This window comes from Geotrypetes seraphini, chromosome 5, assembly GCF_902459505.1.
Source record: "Geotrypetes seraphini chromosome 5, aGeoSer1.1, whole genome shotgun sequence".
Classification (NCBI taxonomy): Eukaryota; Metazoa; Chordata; class Amphibia; order Gymnophiona; family Dermophiidae; genus Geotrypetes; species Geotrypetes seraphini.
In genome coordinates, this window is record NC_047088.1 from 25,907,542 (window position 1) to 25,921,798 (window position 14,257).

The 14,257-nt window shown below is 43.6% G+C and overlaps 1 protein-coding gene across 12 annotated transcripts in view; it reads left to right on the forward strand.

Moving 5' to 3' along the window:
* Positions 1 to 14,257, forward strand: part of THOC2 (THO complex 2) — a 294,745-nt gene that overhangs the window by 28,627 nt on the left and 251,861 nt on the right. For all 12 annotated transcript variants that reach the window (XR_004539500.1, XR_004539501.1, XR_004539502.1 and 9 more), the window contains exons 2-3: positions 854 to 912; positions 13,557 to 13,648. Coding sequence is in view for 8 of the 12 variants with exons in the window: in XM_033944982.1 (XP_033800873.1) it covers positions 854 to 912; positions 13,557 to 13,648 (151 nt within the window). In the remaining 4 variants the exon portion in view is untranslated. The remainder of the gene's footprint in view (positions 1 to 853; positions 913 to 13,556; positions 13,649 to 14,257) is intronic.

The following is a 14,257-nucleotide window of genomic DNA, read 5'->3' on the forward strand; positions in this document are numbered from 1 at the left end:
AACTGAGCCGGCTTAACTCCCCCTCCCCTCCACCCAACTCCTATTAAGCGCACACTCCATTTAAGCCAGGGGTCTCAAAGTCCCTCCTTGAGGGCCGCAATCCAGTCTGGTTTTCAGGATTTCCCCAATGAATATGCATGAGATCTATCTGCATGCACTGCTTTCAGTGCATATTCATTGGGGAAATCCTGAAAACCCAACTGGATTGCGGCCTTCAGGGAGGGACTTTGAGATCCCTGATTTAAGCGCACGTGGCGACCCAGTCCGAAGGGCATGCACTTAAGCGGCGTCGACTGTAAGATTTTTCTTCCTTTTTTCTTTTTATAAAACGGTTTCTGGAAGAAATGTTTTCTTGTAGTCTAGTTGGCAAAATATCTAATGTAAAAATACTGAAAATAGAGTATTAATTTACCAATTTTTTCTTCAAGTTTAGATTTAGATATGAAAACTTTTCAAATAGAAGTGAAAAGTAGAGTGCCCTCTCCTCTTTGTCGCTATCCATCTCTTTTCTTCCATCTCCCAAACAAAGGTTTTGCTGAGAAGGAGGTAAAGGGAAAGAAATGGGAAGACATACTGATAAGCTTATGAAGTTGCTTCCAGCATTGAGTTATGGTTCATAATACTTTGTGTCTGATTTTTGTGTATTATAGCAAAATGATAAAGGAAAATTAAAGTGGTAAATCAGCTTAATATATGTTACGGCCATCATGTAGCTTATAAATGGTTCCCTAATACTTTTAGCTTCTGTGTATCGTGAATAAATCTGATGTCCAGTCATTAGTCTAAGTTCCTAAAATTTATTTTGTGGAAGTAAAACTTCTTTCTTTTATGCTTTTTTTTTTAAATTTTGCAGTTTACAATTATGTCGCAGTCTCAGTGAAAGTAAAAGCCATGACAGTGTGACTTTTAGAGGTAAGTTATTTTTTTTAAAATAAATTTTCAAGTAAACAAAATTAAATTGGTATGAAACTAAAATACGTGATGACTGCACAATCCATTCTGAAAGCAGCTGTTCGTTGATTTTATGCAATTTTAAGTGAGAACATTTTTGTTTCCTAAACTACTGTCACCATGTGACCGGTCCAAGCAGTGTTACCTGTCACATATCCACACCCCCAGACACCTTTGTTTTTCAGGTCTCTTTTAAAATAACAACACAACACAGTTAAACACACACACAGCATGCTAAAATCCGTGACCAGGTCTTCCTGACCACCTGGTCATCCCGAGGTCCTCCCCGGACTCCTCGTTCTGAAGAGTCCTTCCTCTGACCCTGCATTAGTCTTCCAGGTCTTCAGCAGTGTATGGTGCCATTTACTGGTCTCTCTGCTGGTTGCCACCATCCCAGCCGGTCCATCCACTGCTTCTCAGTCCTTTGGCCAATGCTCCCAAGGTCCTTGGGCTCTTCAGCTTCTCTGTCGCTCGGTTGTCTTATCCTGCAAGCATGCACTGAGGACTCTCCCAGCCCCTCAGCCATCTTATTGCAGACATACCCACTTAGACTCATAGCTGCTCTGTCACTCAGTCGTCTCATCGAGTACACACACACACTGAGGGCTCTCCCAACCCCTCAGTCATCTTCTCACAGACAACACGAACTGAGGACTGTTGGTCAGTCATCTTATCTTGCACACATGCACCGAGGGCTCTCCCAGTCTCTCGGCCCTGTTATTGCAGACTCACACACTGTTATTGCAGACTCACACACTGAGGACTTGCCTGGATTCTTCTTCACTGGTCCCCCCTCTGATCGTCAAGCCTAAGCGTCTCAACTCAGGCTCTACCAGGTCTCTGGCTGCTTCTCAGCTCTTTCCTGCCAGTGTATAGGTTCCTCCAGACCCTCCCACCACCAGGCTTCATTCCAGGGCCAGATCTCTCCATTGGTGTATAGGTCCCCATAGACCCTCCCACCAATAGGTTTTCTACTGTCAGGACTGGTCAGCCTGGCAACCCTACTCCACTGCACCAGTCAGCAGTAGCCTTCAGGGCTTACCAAGAGTTAGGCTACAGACCAGCATTACTTCTGAGGGTTGCCCAGCTCCTTGCTTTCTGGGCGCTCTATGCTGGGAGCTGTCCTTTTCAGCACCACAGTCCACTCAGGGTGAGTGGACAGCTTCAAGCAGCATTTGCAGCTCTTATGCAAATGAGCTCTACTGCTTGGGTTTCTCCCGCTGGTCAGTGACAGGTATTCAACCAAAAAAATATAAATACTTTGGTTCTTTAGACAGGCTATTTACCAAACCCCTTTCTTACAAAGGCCTCAATGCACAAAAGATTTACTTGCAAGTAAGACTTACGGCAGGAGGGTGTTGGTGCTTTTGGCAGGGGTGATGTCAGGGGTGGGTTGTTTGGAGGGGGCCTGGATCTGTGGTAGGAGGGAGTGGGCATCCCTCCTGCCGGTTTTTAACTTAAGGTAGGGATATGTTTGTGGGGGGGGGGGAGGCGCACTTGAGCTGAAGGCGCACTGGACCACCAGTGCTTTGTTTTGGGAGGTGGGTTGGCATTTTGGAGGCTGTCGGTGGGATGGATTCTGGCATGGAGGTGCCCAGACCTGTGACAGGAGGAAGTGGGCATCCCTCCTGCCAATTAAAAAAAAATAAATAAATAAAAGGATGTGGGTGTGAGGCGGTTTGCAGCATTGGGGGGGTCACACTTTTTTTGTGTGTGCTCTCCCTGCCAGCCGATCACAGCTGAGCCAGCAGGGTTCCCCCACAACGCCTCTGGTCGGCGATTTTGGTGCTTCCCCTGCTGGCTCAGCTGATAACAGCTGAGCCTGCTGCTTCAGGAACACCTGTGGCTCAGATTGAGACAGGGAGAGCAGCTTAACAGGAGGGAGGAGCTGTGCTTAGCGATTGCTCTTCTGAGTAAGTGCCAGCCACAGTTCCTCCCCATTTTACTGGTGATTCTCCTCATGAATAGCATGCATATAATTTGCGTGCTGTTGTGCTGAGCATTGCCAGTAAAAGAAAAATTGCTTCCACTACAGTATTTTCTACTGTGGTGTTGGAGTTTAGTGCATCTGTTACAAAGTTGTTTATGGTTTTTATTTATATCCTACTTTATACAAAGTGGGTTCCAAAAACACATATATAATAAAATACACAGATGCTCACATTAAAAATACATAACCATACAAATACAATACCATCTTAATAACCCAGACACACATAAAATAAACATCAAAAATCAAATCATCACATCATCTTATAGATTACTAATTCCATTATACTTTTCCCCACCACAACCTCTTTATATCAAACTATACAAACAAAGTTAAAAAAAAAATCATTTTCTTTAGCACCCATATTTCATGTGGCAAAACAAACAGTGCTTTAGCAAACATTTAAACACGCTCAAACTCCCTTGTTGCCATATATAACCCAGGAGTTTATTCCATTCTGCTGTTAAAGTGGGTTAATTTTAAATTACTGTTCTAGTGCAATGGTTGTGTCATTCTGAACTGTAGGGTATTCTCCCAGTGCTCGTGAGCCATGCAGAAGGAAACCATTCTGGGAACTAGACTACTAGCAAACAACGTCAAGAAAAGAATAGAGCAGGCTTTAAACTGAGAGGAAGGGGAAAGCCGACAGTCGACCAGGAGTTGTAAAGGAGGAAAAGGAGGTGGCGGACAGATTAAACACGTTCTTCTCGTCAGTTTTCACTAAAAAGGACACATCCAATGTGCCGGAACTGGAAAAATTATTCAAGGGGGATCAGGAGGAGAAATTATCGTGCATGGAGGTAAGCCTCGAAGACGTATTCAAACAGATAGATAGACTAAGAACTGATAAATCTCCGGGGCCAGACGGAATCCACCCAAGAATACTAAAAGAATTTAGAAGCGAAATAGCGGAGTTACTGCAGCAGATTTGCAACCTATCCTTGAAAACAGGGGTAATCCCGGAAGACTGGAGGATAGCGAATGTTACACCTATCTTCAAGAAGGGATCCAGAGGCGACCCGGGGAATTATAGACTGGTCAGCTTAACCTCAATTCCAGGGAAGATGGCTGAATCATTAATCAAGGACCGTATCAATGAGCATATAGAAAAAAATAGGCTGATGAGAACAAGCCAGCATGGTTTCTGTACTGGAAGATCTTGCCAAACGAACCTACTGCACTTCTTTGAGGGAATAAGCAAACAATTGGACAAAGGTGACCCCATTGACATAGTGTACCTGGACTTCCAGAAAGCCTTCGACAAGGTACCTCACGAGCGCCTACTAAGGAAACTGTGGAACCACGGGGTGGAAGGGGACATACATAGATGGATCAGAAACTGACTGGCGGACAGGAAACAGAGGGTAGGAGTAAAGGGACACTATTCTGACTGGAAAGGAGTCACGATTGGCATCCCGGAAACAGGGACCAAGTACGAAGTTATAAAATTTGCGGATGACACAAAACTCTCCGGTAAGGTTAGATCTGTTGAGGAATGTGAAGAACTTCAAAGGGACCTGAACAAGCTGAGTGAGTGGGCAAATAAATGGCAGATGAGCTTCAATGTAGATAAATGTAAAGTCATGCACATAGGGAAAGGAAACCCGATGTATAACTACATGATGGGGGGGATGATATTGGGGGAAGGCAACCTAGAAAAGGACTTGGGGGTTTTGGTGGATAAAACAATGAAACTAGCGGCACAATGCGCAGCGGCCTCAAAAAAGGCGAACAAAATGTTGGGCATTATCAAAAAAGGTATCACTACCAGAACCAAGGAAGTTATCCTCCCACTGTATAGGGCGATGGTGCGACCACATCTGGAGTACTGCATTCAGTACTGGTCGCCATACCTCAAGAAGGATATGACGATACTCGAAAGGGTCCAGAGAAGAGCAACAAAAATGATAAAGGGCATGGAAAATCTTTCATACGCTGAGAGGCTGGAGAAGCTGGGGCTTTTTTCCCTGGAAAAGCGGAGATTTAGAGGGGATATGATAGAAACTTACAAGAGCATGAAGGGTATAGAGAAGGTAGAGAGGGACAGATTCTTCAGGCTGGTGGGGGCAACAGAAACTAGAGGACACCCAAACAAATTGAAGGGGGATAGGTTCAGAACTAATGCTAGGAAGTTCTTCACTCAGAGGGTGGTGGACACCTGGAATGCGCTTCCAAAGGAGGTGGTAGAGCAGAGTACGATTTTGGGTTTCAAAATGGGATTGGACGAATTCCTGAAGGAAAAGGGGATTGAGGGGTACAATTAGAGGGTTACTATATAGTAACGCTTTAGAGTAATAGATCACTTACAGGTCATTGACCTGCGGGGCTGCCGCGGGAGCGGATTGCTGGGCATGATGGACCTATGGTCTGACTTGGCAGAAGCAATGCTTATGTTCTTATGTTTTCATCCGGCAGGTTAATCTCTTGGGGATCTGTTTGGCCAGCTTGCAGGAACATTTTTGGAGCTCAGGGTCTGTGACCCTTGTAGTTTGCTTGCTTGCTACCTGATTTATCAGGAGTTCGAGCACAGGCTGTGAGGCACCTGCAGTGGTCTTGAGTGGCTTTCAGGGTGCTGTCTGCGAGTTTGCCTGCCCCTTCACCTGCATGGTTCCGCATGGGTTTGAGGATCAGCAACTCTGGTCTGACTGGCAGCCCAAAGATTTCAGCATTTGGATGATTTTCCTGGTGGAGGCAGCAATTCTTCTCTGGATCAAGCTACATCTTATAGCTGAGGGAGGCTGCAGCACCTTCCCTGCATATGGCACTGTGACAAGGCTATTGTAGCCTATGGGGAAAATTGGTGGGGAGGGTCTCAAAAGGGTGTTTTTGAGAGCTTCTGCCACATCTCTGAGAGTCCCCTACCTCTGAAACCCTGTTTTTTAGATTTTTAAAAAATTTATTTTGTGTAATGCATTCAACTGTTTGAAGCCAAATCTGCTTCGGTGGCCATCTTGGATTCCTCAATTAGTTTTCAAAGTTCTCCAGACCCTTCAAAACTCTTCATTTTGCCTCAATACTGCCAGATGGAGTCCTTGTGCTCTTTTGCCCCTAATAAGAACATAAGATGCGCCATCTCCGGATCAGACCTTCGGTCCATCAAGTCCGGCGATCCGCATACGCGGAGGCCCTCCCAGGTGTACACCTGGCATAATTTGTAGTCACCCATATCCTTCTATGCCTCTCATAAGGAGATGTGCATCTAGTTTGCTTTTAAATCCTAGGACAGTCGATTGCGCAATAACCTCTTCGGGGAGAGCGTTCCAGGTGTCCACCACTCTGTGCGTGAAACAGAACTTCCTGATATTCGTCTTGAATTTGTCTCCGCTCAGCTTCATTTCGTGTCCTCTTGTACGTGTGCAAGTGGACAATGTAAATAGTTTTTTCTGCTCTATTTTGTCAATTCCTTTCAGTATTTTGAAGGTCTCGATCATATCCTCTCGCAGTCTCCTTTTCTCAAGGGAGAACAATCCCAGTCTTGTGAGTCGATCTTTGAATTCCAATTTCTCCATACCCATTATTAGCTTTGTTGCTCGCCTCTGCACCCTCTCCAGCAGTTTTATATCCTTCTTTAGTTTGGGGGACCAGTGTTGGACGCAGTATTCCAAGTGGGGTCTGACCATTGCTCTATAAAGTGGCATTATGACCCTCTCCGATCTACTCGTGATTCTCCTCTTTATCATGCCCAACATCCTATTTGCTTTCTTTGCTGCCGCTGCACATTGTGCAGACGGCTTCAGGGTACTATCTACCAGTACACCCAGGTCCTTTTCTTGTTCGCTCTTACCCAGCGTTGCGCCTGACATTTTATACTCGTGTTCATTATTCTTACTGCCTAAATGCATTACTTTGCATTTCTCCACGTTGAACTTCATCTGCCATTGCTCTGCCCATTTCTCTAACTGATACAAGTCGCTCTGGAGTTTCTCGCTATCCTCCTGCGATCTAATTGCCCGGCATAGCCTTGTGTCGTCTGCAAACTTGATGATATCACTGGATATTCCTTCTTCCAGGTCATTAATATAAATATTAAATAGGATAGGCCCAAGTACCGAGCCCTGGGGTACACCACTAGTCACTTTCTCCCAGTCAGAGAACTTCCCATTTATGCCTACTCTCTGCTTTCTGTTTTCCAGCCATTTGCCTATCCATCTTTGTATATCTCCCTCTATTCCATGGCTTTCCTGAGAAGTCTTTCGTGTGGAACTTTGTTGAACGCTTTCTGGAAGTCCAAGTATATTATGTCCACCGGCTTTCCGCTATCAGTTTGTTCGTTCACAGTCTCAAAAAATTGAATTAAATTCGTTAAACATGATTTCCCTTTCCTGAAGCCATGTTGACTGGGTTTCAGCAAGTCATGTGTATCCAAGTGCCGGACTATACTATCCTTGATCAGTGCTTCTACCATCTTTCCAGGGACAGACGTAAGGCTTACAGGTCTGTAGTTGCCCGGTTCTATTCTCGATCCTTTTTTGAAAATTGGCGTGACGTTTGCTATCTTCCAGTCGTCTGGTATTTGTCCAGTTCTGATTGTTAGGTTGGCAAGTTTTTGCAATAACTCTCTGATTTCAACCTTCAACTCCTTTAAGACTCTCGGGTGAATTCCATCCGGTCCAGGGGATTTGTCACTTTTAAGTTTGTCAATCTGGTAGTATATCTGTTCCAAGTTCACTTCAACTGTGGTGAGGCTGTCTTCTATTACTCCTCTAAACACTTTCACTGCTTCTGGTATTCTTGCAGTGTCCTCCTTCGTAAAGACGGACGCAAAGAAGGAATTTAGTTTGTCTGCAATTTGTTTATCTTCCTTGATGTACCCTTTTCTTCCCTGGTCATTCAGGGGTCCCACTGCCTCTTTTGCGGGTTTTTTCCCTTTCACGTATCTAAAGAAGGGCTTGAAGTTTTTGGCCTCTTGCGCTATTTTTTCCTCATAGTCCTTTTTGGCATTCCTCACCACCTTGTGACATTTCTTCTGATCATCTTTATGTTTGTTCCAAGCTTCAGCTGTTTTCATGCGTTTCCATTTTTTGAAAGAGCCCTTTTTTTCTTTTATGGCTTCTTTCACCTTTCTGGTAAGCCATGCCGGTTCTCCCTTACCTTTTGTTCTCCCTTCTTTGGAAATCCTCGGAATGTGGAGATTTTGTGCTTCTGTGATAGTATTTTTCAGTAGGGTCCATGCCTGGTTTACCATTTCAAGTTTGTCCACCTTTCTCTTGAGTAGTTGTTCTACCATGGCTCTCATGCGATCGTATTTACCCTTTTTAAAGTTTAAGGTTGTGGTTAAGGTTTTGGCACGTTTCCTTTTCCCGATGTCAAGTTTAAAGTTGATCACATTGTGATCGCTCGTCCCCAGCGGGACCGTGACTTCTACTTCTTTTATCGGTCCCGTGAGGCCATTTAGGACCAAGTCCAGGGTGGCATTGCCTCTTGTCGGCTCTTTTACCATTTGTTCCAGGAAGCAATCCCCTAGCGCCTCCAGGAACTTGGCCTCCTTGCCGCAGTTGGAGGTTTCTAGTTTCCAGTCTATCCTCGGGAAATTGAAGTCTCCCAATATTATTACATTGCCCGTCTTGCATTCTTGTTTAGTTTCCTCTATCATTTCTGAGTCAGTTTCCTCCGCCTGTCCTGGGGGACGATAGTAAAGGCCAATTTTCGTGTCTTATCCATTTTGGCCAGGAATCTTGATCCAGAGGGACTCCAGCTTCTCTTTCATTTCCGTCGTAGCCACTCCAACAGATTCTACTCCTTCCTGAACATATAGGGCAATACCTCCACCTTTCTGCCCCACTCGATCTCTTCTATATAGTATGTATCCCTGTAGTACTGTGTCCCATTTGTTTTCTTCAGTCCACCATGTTTCTGTTATGCCAATGATCTCCAATTTATCATGTCTTGCTATTGTCTCTAGTTCCTCCATTTTGTTTCCTAGACTTCTAGCATTCGTAGACATACATTTGAGTTCTTTTCGTGTTACCTTTTTGGACTTTCTACTCTTTGTTGTCCCTACTGTTTCTTTCACGGTATCCTTAACCGCTCCTGTGTTGTCTCCCTTGTTTGCTGTGTAGTCATCCCCTCCTGTGTCTGAGTTGTCCCTTCCTGTCTTGTCTCCCTTATTTGCTGTGAGGTCGTCCCCTCCTGTGTATGAGTAGTAGCCCATGGTTCCTTCATGGTCGACTGTCAGCTTTCCCCTATTTATTAGTTTAAAGCCTTCTCGATGGCCTTCTTCATGTTGCCTGCCAATACTCTTGCTCCTTCCTTGTTGAGGTGTAGACCATCCTTTCTGTAGTACTTGTTTTTTCCCCAGAACGCCGTCCAGTTGCGCACGAAGTCAAAGCTTTCTTCGCACCATTGTCTCATCCAGGCGTTGATAGCTTGCAATTTCCCTTGTTGCTTTCCATCCGCTCTTGGTACTGGGAGGATCTCGGAGAAGGTCACCTTCACCTCCCTGATCTTCAGCTGTCTTCCAAGTGAGCGGAGTTGGCCCTTCATCTCTTCCCTGTCATACTTCCACCCGCTCACATCATTGGTTCCACGTGGATGAGCACAGCAGTATCCTCTCCCCCTGCGTTGTCTATGATCCTGGAGATCCTGTTGGCCACATCCTTCACTCTTGCTCCAGGCAGACAGGTGACGATTCTGTCCTCTCTTCCTCCTGCGGTGTGGCTGTCCACGTGACGTATAATGGAGTCGCCTACGATGATCCCCATCTTCTTTATTCGGGGGTTCCTTGGGGGTCGTAAGTCCACGAATTTTTCAAGTACCTTTCTTATTTCTAATCTTAATGTATATTTTCTGTAAACCGCTTAGAACCTAACGGATGTAGCGGTATATAAGAAATAAATTACATTACATTACATTACATTACACGTCTATGGTATAGGGCCAGTCTTCTTCCTCCAGTGCTGAATTTGTGCTGGTTGGATGCTAGAGGAGTGCCCTTGCATCATGTGCTACCAGCACATGAAGGGAAGGGGGAGGGGGGCAGGAGCTGTGGGTCTAGCCTTCCCTCTGGTCTCTAGGACTGATGAAACATTGGGAGACCTCTTGGTCAGGAGAAAATCTATTTCATTGTCTTGGAACAACGGCTTACCAAAGAACCCAAGAGGCGTAAAGTGGAAACAGAAACAAGATGGCAGATAAAGGCCAAATGGTCCATACAATCTGCCCATCTGCAGTAACCATTATCTCTTCCTATTTCTAAGAGATCCCAAGTGCCTTTCCTAGGTTTTCTTGAATTCAGACACAGTCTCTGTCCTATCGCCTCTTCTGGGAGACTGTTCCACACATCTACCACTCTTTCTGTAAAAAAGTATTTCCTTACATTACTCCTGAGCCTATAACCTCTTCACTTCATCCTATGCCCTCTTGGAGCTTCCTTTTCTAATTTTTATCTATTCCCTTTTTTTTATTTTAAATTCTTTATTGATAACTCAAGATTATACGGAGAGCTATATCTCTAGCTTCAGCTTCATACATAATCAAATAATAAACATAAAAATTTCTCTCTATCATAGGTATAGAAACACAAATCCAATGTCAAAACTGAGCAAAAACATAAAAAATTGGCTGTGTGTTAATTTATGCTTCAATTAATCAATATTCAAATAAATATCTTAATCAAGGGAGAAAAGGACTTCAAGTGCTCTTGGAAATAGGGCATTTAGATTACTCTGACCCTATTTCCCACTCTAGAGCTATCACTATTTATAAAACCTCCCTTGTTCATATTATTCATATATCTCACTTGCTTTTTATAATATTTTATGTTGAACTCTGTAATAAATACTTATGATAAATTTTATTTAGCTTTGAACTGAGCTGACATAAGTGTCCTTGCTGTATCTAACATTGAACTGGGCCTTTCTTATGATACTCAGTGTTGGAACCCCCTCTGTTCAGAAATTAAGAGTCGCTAGTGCCACACTTCGCTTACTTTAAACTGAGTTGATGATGCTTTGTCTCTAATGGTTATGAGGCTGCTTCTTGCTTTCTACAAGAGGATGTCCATATGAGCGGGGATTTTTGTATTTTTGGTAAAAAGGGAAAAGGATTGGGACTTGTATACCGCCATTTTGTAGTTTTTACAACCACACTCAAAGCGGTTTACATACAGGTACTTCAAGCATTTTTCTATGTAAACTGCTTTGAGTGTGGTTGTAAAAAGTACAAAAAGGTGGTTTACAAGGCCCAGTACGTTTCCCTTTTTACCAAAAATAAAAAATCCCTACTCAGTTGAGCAACCTTAGAGAACAGTGGCTAAAGGTATTATCCAGATACTAGCTGTCATATATGCCACAGTGTTCTCCCCAGAAATTTTTTCCAGCCGGGTGGCATGAAAAAGTAGCCGGGTGGGGCGGGATGGGGAAATTTGGTGGTGGGGAAAATTAACCCCCTCTTTTACTAAGGTGCGCTAGCATTTTTAGCGCGCGCAAACCCCTGTGCTATGTGGGAAAACTAACGCCAGCTCAATGCTGGCGTTAGCATCTAGCGCATGTGGCAATTCTCCGTGCATTAAGCGCACGCTAAAACCACTATTGTAACTTAGTAAAAGGAGCCCTAAATGTGTACTATTTTTATTAGTTAATTATTATTATTATTTTCCAATGCTCAATATGACTTCCTTTTTTAAGGTTTGACACTTGTGCCAGAATATTTTTACTAAATTTAATAAGTTTTTGCCCTCTTTCAAATGGTATAGAGGTTAAAAAAAGGGAAAGGTGTTAATGAAGTCATTAGGTTCAATCTAGCCATTTATTTCTGCATGAATTTAAACAACTAAAAAAAAAAAGATAAATATAGCTGATCCAGTCATACAAGAAATGGCTCTACAGCAAGGGTGCCCACACTTTTTGGGCTTGCGAGCTACTTTTAAAATGACCAAGTTAAAATGATCTACCAACAATAAAATTTTTTTAAAAAACCCACAAAGCACACTGTACGCAGAGAAAATGTTAATTATCATTTATATTCCGCAGGTTTTCAAAGAGGTCAAGTTAGATGATTTTATGCAATGTCACCTCAGGAACAACTATACAAAAATAGACAAATATACCCTCTCCCTTTTTACTAAATCGCAATAGCGGTTTTTAGCGCAGGGAGATGCGCTGAATGCCCTGCACTGCTCTCGATGCTCATAGGCTCCTTGTGCTAAAAACCGCTATTGCGATTTAGTAAAAGGGGGCCACAGTGCAAAATATAGACAGCAGATATAAATTCTCAAAACAGACACATTTTGATCACTAAACTGAAAATAAAATCATTTCTCCCACAAGTGGACATGCTTAGTTACGTCAGCTCTATGGCTGCTTTAACTGTAAGGCGCCTGAATCTAAGGCTATATGCTACCATTCTGTAATGGAACCTGGGAGCCCATTCACTGCTATAGAATAGGCGTTCCCTGTACAGTCTCGGGGTGCCTACGAGGAAGAACCCACTTGGAGAATTGCCCCTTATTTTTTTAAGGATTATAAAAACAGAAGCAATAATGTGAAAAACAAAACCCAGCCTTAAAACAGCCTGAATTAATTTGTGAACCATTATTTAAAGGATACTCAGAAAAAATATTGTTTTCCCTTAGCTTAAATGAAATAAACATATTCCTATCCATCATTTGACTATAGCTAAGTGCAAAAGAACCTCATAGAGCTGCAGTGAAATAGAAAAGTGATTTCGTTTTACTGTAATTTCTGCATTAAGTGGATTTGCACACCCCAAGCTCCTTAAATCCTGATGCACTTCTAGCTTTTCCTGTATCAGACTTTGCAAGATTAATAAATGGAGCATCCTTCTGCCTGCCAGTTAAAGGATGAAAAACAAATGCCTATAAAGTTCAAATCACAGCTTGACTAAACTTGAACTTTCTTGATTTTATTCTTCCTGGCTGACCACTTTATCTTCCACAATAGGCACCAAGGTTGTTTGGATCGGAGCTTTAAAAGAGCAAGCAGAATCGGGTCCGATGTCCGTGCGTTTGTTTTTCTCAAATGGTATACCACTACACTTGCTGCTTTTACTTGCTTCGGGCCTTCCTCGTTGCCGGATCCTGCCTACTTTCTGTTTCCGCGAAGGCAGGACCCGGCAGCGAAGAAGGCCCGAAGCAAGTAAAAGCAGCAAGTTGTAAGCTTCCCTCCGGGGCTCTATCGTATGCGTGCTGGCTTCCCTTCTCTTCCCTCCGAAACCGGAAGTAGCGTCCTGGGGGGTGGAGGGGAAGAGAAGGGAAGCCAGCACGCACACGATAGAGCCCCGGAGGGAAGCTTACAACTTGCTGCTTTTACTTGCTTTGGGCCTTCCTCGCTGCCGGGTCCTGCCTTTGTGGAAACAGAAAGTAGGCAGGTCCCGGCAACGAGGAAGGCCCGAAGCAAGTAAAAGCATGCTGGCAAAAAAAAAAAAAAAAGGCGTCGAACAAAATTTTCGGCGGCAAGTTAGCTCAGGAAGGAGCATCGGCGGCAGCAGCAGGATTAGCTGGGCGGTCATCTAAATCAGCCGGGCGCAGTGCCCGGCTGTAAGGCCCTGGGGAGAACACTGTGCCAGATAATTTTGTACAAAACTGAATTACTTTCCTCAATCTCCTATGCTGCAAAGCAGGAGGAAACATCTAATCTGTATTTCTTTGTTTTTACAGATATCCAACAAGCCCTCTATGAGCTTGCATATCATGTCATTAGGGGAAACTTAAAGCAGGATCAAGCTGCTAACGTTCTTAGTGATATTATAGTAAGTGAATATTTCTTAACTTTGTAAGTGTGTTTCATTTTTCTGCTGCTCAAGCTAGCTGATGGAAGGAAGAAATCTTCCTGGAGAGGAAGTGATAAAGTTGTTACGACAGAGGACTAAGAACCAGAGAAGTTAGTTCAGATCCACTTCTACCGCTGACACCTTTTGATCATGGGCAAGTTATCTTTTCTCCTTTTGCCTCAGGTAGCACTCAGATTATTAGCTGTTTGAGCAGGGGCATATGATACCTTTCTACTTATCACCACTGTTCAGTGCTGCTTATGTCTAGAAATGTTATAAAGATGATAAGTAGTATTAACATTTGATAAAGTGCTCTTGGTTATGATGTGGTCTTCTGTCTTTTTTACAGGAACTGTCTAGATCAGGGGTGTTCAATCTTGTCCCCCAATGAATATGCATAAAATCTATTTGCATGCATTGCCTCCATGGTATAGTAATAAATCTCATGTATATTTATTGTGGAAATCCTGAACATTTGACTGGGTGAGTGCCAAGGTTGGACAACCTTGGTCTAGACCAGGGGTGGGCAACGAGGACTGCAATCCAGTTGGGTTTGTAGGATTTCCCCAATGAAAATGCATGAGATCT